Raw genomic sequence first — 9,637 nt, 5'->3', positions numbered from 1 at the left:
GCGCTAAAATGTCCTGAAAGTTCAGGCTTTGCCATCCACAAACCGCTAGAATTACAAAGCGAACTGATGAGGGTTCATGATTTAGACAAGTCTATGAGATAGCTCTGTTACACAGGTTAAAGTCATCAGCTGTTTCTTTTTGGCTTTTTACTTGCATTTAAAGTTCTTTTTAAGTTCAAATTTATCATTCTGATTAATATATCCATCCAGGCAGTTTGAGTCACAACAATGATGTGCATCGTTTATCCAATATGTCTACAACAACATGGGTCCGTAATAAGACCAACAAACAAAAACCATATCCATCCAACGGCGATCTATAATCATCTACACATTTAATCATTACCAGAACGCCTATTTCATTTATTCGTAATTTTCAACTACTAGTGTTAATCAAGGGAACACCAATTCATCATGAGAAGCATTAGAAGGTGTTAAACAGAACGAAAGGTGGTTTAATCATCAGATTAGGTAAAATGGTAACATACTGAGATTATGTACCCCATCAATTGAAATTAATGATCACCAGGGATCATTATGACTGTGCTGAGAAATACGTACCTGTATAAGTGCTGCACTAGGAGTATGTATAATTTTGAAATGAATATTCACAAGTACAACATAGATAATGATTCATTTCACTAGGTAAAAATTTCATAGAAAAGCTGTCCAGAAATCCAAATTCCCAACCCCATCACCTAAAGTATAGGAAAATATAAGATCAGATGTCAGACTTTTTATTTGCTTCTAAAACATGAAATTCGACCACAATAAAACCAATAAACATGTAACAATGGCGAATAGATACGAAGATGTGAACAGGACTCTTCTCAGTTGCAGGGTTGTCCACGCATACATGATAACAAAACTGGTGCACCACATCCACAGCCAAGTGATAAACTTTTTTTGTGTCTCCTTCCAATTTCTGATCCGAACTGACTTGACTGAGGAGGGGCAACAACCCCATTGACGAATAATGGGTTTGATTCAGAAGCCATTTGATCAGGTTGAACAAACTCACCATGTTCATAATTCCTTGGTCTTTGATTCCTTCTGCAATTGTTAGCAGCTTTTCTTTCGACTTGAAGGAACTGACCGAGGGATGGAGGACTAGTCACATTTTCTACATAAGTATCACTAGGCTTTGAACACAGGGAAAATAACCATGTTTTGGATTTAATTTTCTTCTTACTTCTTATAGATTCTGCTCTCCTACCCCTAATAGATCTTCTAGAAAATTCTAAGATGCTCGAAACACCAATGAGACTCCCAAGTGTAATGCTCTTGTCATGGAAGAAAGATCCAGTTGACTACATAAAAATCAACGATACAAGAGTAAAACACAGGAAAAGACTAGGTAGATAAAGAGTATGGAACAGAAGAATACCATGGATACCCAAATTACACGAGATTCGTGTTTAAGCAATGTACATTAAACAGTGGAAGACATTACCCCAATATTGATCAAAAAAAAAAGACATTACCCCAATAAGCTTTGGTTCAAAATTTTGAGTCATCATCTAGTGTGTCAACATGCTTTTTCTAAAGAAAACTGTGCCCGTGGGTTTAGTCATGTTGTTTTCAGAATTCCAGTCAGACGTATTGCAGCGTGACTCTGCCCCACATTCTAAAGGGGTAGGATCAGAGAAACAAAAAAAATGTGAACTTGGTAGATAAGAATTTCACCATGTTGGGTTACACTGTCAGCCTATAGAGGAAGCATAAAGGGTAGTTTTTTCATTTGTACAGAGCAATGCAAAAAAATTTCAAAGAACACCATCATCATAGCCAAGAACAAGAGTTTTTCTTATCTTCAAATATCAATTTATATCACCAGCATTTTTAGGTCGATAAATGCATGAAAGGATAAATATTAAATATAAACAACAAGGACACATATTATTCTTATCAATTCCGAACTTTTTAAAAGTTTCGATTTGCAAACGAACCATCAAATCAAACAAGAATAATTATACAACGAAAGTTCACACAAAAAAAAAAAGAAGAAGAAAGAAATGTAGTTAACAAGAACAGTAGTTGTATAAGGTCTTTGTAATTTCTGTTTTCTCAATCTTACCTCTGTATCCAAGTCTGATGAAGAATCTGTTGAGAAACTTGGAGAACCAGTGATAAGTGTGTTGGAAGACATCGACCCCGAAAAATCACGATTCCTCACCAAACCAACTCTCACGTTCAATGGTTGTAATCCTAAGGGCCACCCACCTTCCTGCGATTCAAATAAAAAAAAAAACATTTTTTCTTAAATCCAAAACCAATGACAATGTAATGAAAAGAGTATATGAAAAAAAGAGAAGAACCCAAAACGAAGAATATCCAAAAGCTGGACAGAAGACAATTAATGAATACCTGTTGTGCGGCCATTAGTAACAAGTAGCTGTGCTATTTGATTTGACTCACTAGGATAAATCAAGTGAATGGAGTCACCTCAAAGAAAAATCTATCATTCCTATTGTTCCCAATCACTAGTCACTGACGCTTTAACACTGTGAACTTCAAATATGTGCAAAGATGTTCATTCTATTATTTCACACAGAGAAGAAAGAAAAGAAGATGAAGAAGCAAGAAATGGAAGAAGAAGAATAAAGTGGTGGTTTAGATGTAAAACTCTGATGACCATTTTATAAACAACACCTCATGATTTCACTCACTGCTTTTCTCTCTGGTTTATTGTTGACTGTGTACCCAAAGAAGAAACAGAATAATTCGTACTAACAATAAGAAGAAATTAAAGAAAGATGATGAGAAAAACAAAGTAACCTGACCAGTCTACCCCTTTTTTTCTTCTTTACTTTTGAATTACAAAAATACCCCTTCAAGTTCATTGCATCCCCTAAAATACCGGTGGTAAACATCCTCCAACTGTGGAGTCATGTCCATACTTGCCAAACTCTGTCCTAAATTCTCTACTGATTTCATTTTCCCAAATGTAACATCATTGTCTCCATTGTTAAAAATAAAAATCTAGCTTCAAAAAAAAAAAAAAAAAACTCTGGTTATGCATTTAGTGCAACTAATATATCACTCGATTTATCATACAACTCCACAAACGTAGGTCCAGGTCACCCACCAAAACATATAGCCTAAGGTTATGGGCATATATCACCCTAAATTTTTCATGTTAACTGAAATCAACATGGGTCAATATGACCCACCAAATGATCCACCAAAAACAAATAGTCAAAGACTGTGAGTCTTACAGAATGGGAACTCGTACCTGAGAATAATGGGACCTAAACCAGTGCATGGAGCACACATGCTCAGGCTGTCTTAGTATTTTATTTCTTCAAATAAGTTGGAACAAACAAGTCATACTAAAAGATTGTGGAGGTCATTTTAGTCTACAAACGAGAAAACGATGGAACCAGGTGGTGAGAAGGGATGGAAGGAAGAATCCGACAAAGGCAATTAAAGGGAGAAGAGGAGAGCTTTAGCCTTTGGTGCGTTCATTCAGGCATCCCTAACAGGCTAACACAAATCTTGAGTGCACTTTTAATCTTTGCTGTGGAGGGTCCAAATGGCTTTGTGCTTTGATTGATTGAATACCAAGATGTTAGCCCTACCTAACATAAATAATTCAAGTCCAGTACTAGTTAATGATCTGGTAACAGTCGTGGGTGCTACCCTAATGATTTATTGTTATTCTCAGAACTTGGTAGCTAACAGATAATAAAATACTCCCTTAGAATAAGAAAATGTTTAAGAAAATGTTTATTTTTCATAAATTTTCTTTTACTTTCCAAATTTATTCTTAACGTGTTCCAATACAAATATTATTTTATATATCTATATCTCACGTGTAAAACTAGATTGTATGATAACCATGCATCATTAATAATAGGGGTGTAGGTGAAAAAAATTTGGAAGTGAAGCTATGGTACTACAAATTTTTTAAACTCTGCTTATATGATAGGTAAGGAGGGAGTACATAAGACGACCCTTTTACTACTTGCACTGTAGTTTTCCCCACTTATTTATAATCATTTAGGAATCTTACTTAACAATAAATGTATTTTTATGATGGAGAAAAGAAACCTATAGAGCAGGGAATTAGGCTTTTAAATGATATGATACATTGGAAGACCACTCTTCTTAAGGAGTATAGTGGTAAGAATGAAAGAACGAAAAGAAAAGACCACTCAAAATCACTTGTCCAAGAATATCTTTTACAGGAAATTTTTACCTGTGCTTTTCCTTTGTCTGCTTTCCAATTGTATCAGAGTGAAATGTAATCCGTGCAGTTGCATGCCTTTTCTGGGTTACACAGTCAATTTCTTTGAAGAACCTGAAAAATCAGGTGGAGAACAAATGATTGATTTCATCCATGAGAGTTGGTCGAACCAGGGGGGTACTCTCCAATCCCTAGCAGGTCCTGCACGCAGGGAAACGTCACGATGTAAGCAAAGAGAATTCCAGCAAGGTACAACAAAACAGTAAAAGCATGGGTCTCCAAAGAAATGATGGTGGTGGCAAATTAGCATGTTAAATCCCTTAAAATAAAATCTGACGTCGACGGGAGATGGTCTACAAGAAAATTTTATACTGCCAAATATGGTTCAGTGACTTTGATCTTTAAATTTTCCCACAGCTATCAGCCAATACCTGAACTAACAAACACCAATAAGACATGGAGAACAGAAGATCATGGTGCCACAAAGTTTATGTTCACTTCCACTGCTTCGCGGCAACATAGTTCATATGATCTGTTAATAATGGCTTCGACCTACTACTGGTTTGGACCGCCAAGGTATACCCAATTAAAAACTCATAACTAATAACTGGTGGTGGATATATGGATCATTAAATCTGAACCAAAGCTGAACCTGGGATAACTTTTCAGTGGGTAAACATGGACTAGATCAAGACACTAAATCATTTCCAACTAGTACATATGACCACAATATGGAATAAAACGAAAATATTCTCTAGTGAATAATTCCCTCAAGTTTCATGGCTTCAATAAACATAATCCTCTGGACAATAAGAACCACAAATTCTGCAAGAACATGCCATAAGAACCACATTTCCACAGCAGAAACTCACTAGATTGCAACTATAACCAAACCTAACCTTTCATATTTTCCACGCCTATACTGTGAATTATTGAAGGTAACATCAATATGCAAAATGTAAACAACTGCAGCCTTGAGGGACTCTAGGTTGACAGCCAACCAATAATAAATTCCTTAGGATGGACCTAAATCTTCAAACTGTCATTACCTATGTTTTTTTCCGTTACATCTTGTTTTCCGAATGCTATCAGGAAACTAGAATACAATTAATTTTCCTCGGAAAAAGTCAGATTCACTAGACTAGGGGTTAAATAGTACATTTTGGGCAAAAATGACAAAGCAGTAAGCTGGAAGTATAAAAAGAACATCTCAGTGAAGAACAGAAATGTTGGTGCTTTTGTATCAGGCACTGAAGCTGAAACCATTCAGTAAAAATGGAATTAAAGAAATTTGCACCTACTGCACCATTTAAAAACCTTGATTTTGTTTGAGCTTATCAGAAGTCATTCGGGTGTAAACAGACATTGTTTTCAGATGATCCTAGGACATGCTATCAGACAAATTTACTTTCCTCTCTTGAATAAGCAAACTTTTACCAAAAATGAAATACGAAAGTTACAACATTCCAACCCACTGAAACGCATGTTTGCACATAAACCTATAACTACCAAGACAAAGTTCACACACATAATTTACTAATTTCAAATATGCCATTATCAATCATCATAAATGAATAGAAGTCATCTAGAACAGGATGAGATCAACATGTACCAAGAGCCAATCTACTCCCATGGGTTAATAGAAAAGATTTATACACAAAGTAAGAAAAAAAAATTTAGTATGTATATTCTTTCATCTAGAATGACATCATTGAGAATAAAAGACTTACTTGGCATGCTTTATTCTTGGCTCTGGTTTCTGCCGTGCTAGGAATGTCATGGTTTGGTTTTAAAAACCGTTTTTCCCGCAGATCACACGAGCCCCATCCATCTGAGAACCTACCACCTCTACCAGCAAGAAGAAACAAGAGTTACATTTTATGAGAAAAACACAATGAGAGGAAGACTGTAAATCTTAATACATGGGATCAAATAAATTCAGAGCACATACTGCATGTATGCCCGAGCCACAAATTCTGCACGTAGAACATTCCGGTTCTCATCAAATTTAATGGACTTGTCCTTGATCTCAAACGAAAGATTGAAGTAAAATGATATTTTCCTCCACCCTGTAGAAAGAGATAATGCAATTCAAACCTCCTGTACATGCAATAGTAGAAACATGGGGGTGATGTATGCCAGATCCATGTATCAAAAGATAGAACAGAGTTGAATGTAGTACTGTCTTTCAGTAGCAAGACTTCTTACTACTAAGAAGTGAAGGAATTATTATCTAAACATGGCTGCCACGGAGGCAGGTGCAGAGGAGTCGCAGAGCTAATGAATTCCTAACAACCATATATTCATTCTCAGATCAGAATGCGACAGTCGCAATGATACATGTTTAATTATTTTCTTGTCTTATATTGTATCTTATTATGTACTTAAGTACGTACTAGGATCAAGGTCTGCAGTTAGTAGAAACATCAGTACCTAGCTAGATTAGTATCATCCAATTTGATCTGAGCTTTGACTAGTGTCAAAATTATCTTAACTTGCTCAATGGTGGATCAGCCGCCTTCTAGAACCGACTTTACCGGCAAGGATTTAACAAGGTGCTCTTTTAATGGCGGTCATTCAAGGGAGTGTGCCAGTGTGGCAAAACCGGTTTCTATAAGGTGGCTGACCCACCATTGACCAAGTCGAGATAAGTTTAACACTAGTCAAAGATCAAATTCTATCTAGATAACTAATGTTTTGATGCAGAACATGCTGTTTGCTAATCTGTGGCACAAAGATGCTGCAACTCATCATGCATAAAATTGTTTAATGGTAGCTAGGCGTTAACATAGTGTACAGAAGCATACAACTGTGGGATCCAGAACATCATCTACCTAGGGATGGTCTGAGTTGTCTAACTCCCCACCAGCGGAGATTACCACATTAGACTACAGGTCTGAAATGTAGTCCCCGTTCCCAAATCATTAACAACATCAATGTTAGTGTTTGAATCCCTCATACTATAACTAGTATTGCTTGAATGGAAATAATTGACGAGACGGAGACAGATAATAGTAAGAATAGAAATGGCTTACCTATATCGAAGAGCCCGTCGATAGACAGGATCAGAAAACACTTAAGGTCTCTCATAACCAAAATTAGTACTACTAGAACAACATTCTACTACCAGGGTATTGTTCTATAATCCAATTCAATACAAGGTCCATTACGAAACAATCTTCTTAGTGAAAGTTCTATTGCTCTCTCTCCGCCAGATCCCTCCAGTCATCAACCAAATTACTAATGGTGGTGTTAGAGCTCCACTTCTAATTTTAACAAACACAGACTTTCAAGTAACTACCTGTTTTCTTGATGAACGGATTCCCAGAAATCATCGTGTAATCAGTCTTCTCAAGTATCTGTCCATCACAGAGGCAAGACAAAAACAAACACATCACATAAGAAATATCAGTGCTCCGACATGACAATGAAACTGAATTATAGGTAAAAACTTTTCCTTCTGTATGATTTACACAAAATTCAAATCCCCAAGGAAGAGCTCACATTAAACCTATAGGGGACACACATGTAGACTTGGAGATATATACAAGAAGGAACCATAAGAAAATCAGAAATACATTAGCAGACTCAATACAAGCAATACTAAAACACAACACTTACAATTAAATGTAATAGGGGAGCGATCATTTCAACTTTCACAACTAAAAAAGAGTGCATTATTAGCAAAGCAAGTGTAAACAACTTCGGATTGTTCAGCATGGCCTAGTACTATACTATGCGTGATTCTTCGGCATGGCCTTGCACTATGTGTGATTGTTCAGCCTGGAGTAATACTATGTGCAAAATTAAAATATCTGATACTCCTTGAGGTATTTCTAGGTCTCAAAATGAAGACTTAACTTGGGGTTTTAAGTACTTAAGCACAAAACTCCAATCAGAATGAAACTACTGAAGCTAAAACCAAGAAAGAGATATTACCGCCATGGCTGCATTCTGATAATCCTTAAACAACGAAACAGAAGGAAATCTTCCCAACAAACTATGCTTCATACTTCCATCATCTTCAGGGAAATTGAAAGGAGAAACCTCGGCCGTAGGGCTAACTTCTTGCACAGAAAACCTTCCAGTATCGAGAGACGAATATGACGATGGCGGTGGCGTAGTTGGTGTCTGCTTCAAATTCTTAACAACAACCATCCGATTATTATTATTATCTTCACCACCAAAACCAGGACTGTTGAGTTTTGGTGTTCTTTGCATATTGTTAACAACAGCCAATCTATTATTACCACTATCTTCACTAAAACAGGGACTATTAGGTTTTGCAATTTTTCGAGGTGGACCATAAAACCGAGGAGGCTCTTGTATTACTTCACCATCCACTGGAACCCTAACATCTTCCTCCAACTGGTTGTTGCGACTGTTAATTAACAATTTCGGAGAGATCTTGGAAATGGAAGTATGGGATTGAATATTAGGAGATTGTTTAATTGCTAAAGGTTTTCGATTTGAAGAAGAATGCGTAGCTGCAGCGGAATCGATTACTGCCCAAAGCTCTGCATCATCGAAATCTTTGTCATCTACTGAGTAATGAATTGACGAAGCCATTTGGGAAAAATGTTTTATGGTATTGTTCTTTCGCAGTGAAGGGAATTGAATTAGGGTTTCATTTAGAAATAGCAGAGATAGAGAAAGTGAGAAATGGCGGGTTCAGATTCGAGTTCCGAGAGAATTCAAATATTTTATGGATGCTTCCATGAAACGGAATAACAAACAAAAGAGGAAAGACACAGACCGTTTTTTACGCTTTTACCCCTTTAACATTCTATGTATCTTCACCTATTTTTTGTTGTTTTTTTGATGCAAAGAAACTTCCACGGAAACTTCATTAATATTGCATAACTCCACACTTTTCTTCCTTTCTATCCCTTACTAGTTTGTCATAATCTATGGGATGTTACAACCAAAATTAAAGGAAGATTTGTTTGATCTAGCTTTGTTCGCTATTACATGAGCATATTATTAGCCGATCTTTTTACATGGTTAATATTACAAAACATAAAATCTTTAAGAAGTTGCCTTATTTCATCTACATAGTCCTGCTTCATCCAGTGAACTACTAAGCTGGCACTTGTGATAGCAGAAGTAACATTTTTACAATCAGATTCAAAGATAACAATCTGAAGATTAAGTTCCTTGGCCCATAGGATGGCGAGTTTCATGGCCAAGCACTCTGCCTGTTCTGCCTCTAATCCTCCATTGAAGTATCTGCCCCTGATGCCTCTTGTTATTCCTACAAAATCTCTTATGATTAGACCAATACCTATTTTCCTGGTGTTATGATCAAACGAAGCATCAACATTTAATTTTAACTTATTAAAAGCTGGAGGAGACCACTGAGATGGAGTAACTTCTGTTATGGCAACAAATTGATATGAAACTTGTGTCATGCATTGGCTAATTAGTTGTGCTATTTGAGAGCAAGTA

The 9,637-nt window shown here is 36.4% G+C and overlaps 2 protein-coding genes across 2 annotated transcripts; both read right to left on the bottom strand.

Moving 5' to 3' along the window:
* Positions 1-566: 566 nt before the first annotated feature.
* Positions 567-2,843, bottom strand: LOC113322455 (uncharacterized protein At3g17950-like). The gene is made up of 3 exons (XM_026570540.1): positions 2,368-2,843; positions 2,078-2,227; positions 567-1,310 (listed from the first exon to the last, which is right to left on the bottom strand). Exons 1-3 carry the CDS (start codon positions 2,380-2,382, stop codon positions 831-833), a joined length of 645 nt encoding a protein of 214 aa, XP_026426325.1. The 5' UTR covers positions 2,383-2,843; the 3' UTR covers positions 567-830.
* Positions 2,844-3,925: 1,082 nt separating this feature from the next.
* On the bottom strand, positions 3,926-8,976 carry LOC113322454. The gene is made up of 5 exons (XM_026570538.1): positions 8,129-8,976; positions 7,491-7,548; positions 6,141-6,258; positions 5,920-6,037; positions 3,926-4,390 (listed from the first exon to the last, which is right to left on the bottom strand). Exons 1-5 carry the CDS (start codon positions 8,756-8,758, stop codon positions 4,337-4,339), a joined length of 978 nt encoding a protein of 325 aa, XP_026426323.1. The 5' UTR covers positions 8,759-8,976; the 3' UTR covers positions 3,926-4,336.
* Between the last annotated feature and the right edge of the window lie 661 nt (positions 8,977-9,637).

The sequence above is a fragment of the Papaver somniferum genome, chromosome 11, assembly GCF_003573695.1.
Source record: "Papaver somniferum cultivar HN1 chromosome 11, ASM357369v1, whole genome shotgun sequence".
NCBI classification, from domain to species: Eukaryota; Viridiplantae; Streptophyta; class Magnoliopsida; order Ranunculales; family Papaveraceae; genus Papaver; species Papaver somniferum.
Note: the sequence above shows the minus strand (reverse complement) of the source record. Positions and strands in the feature narration are given on the sequence as shown.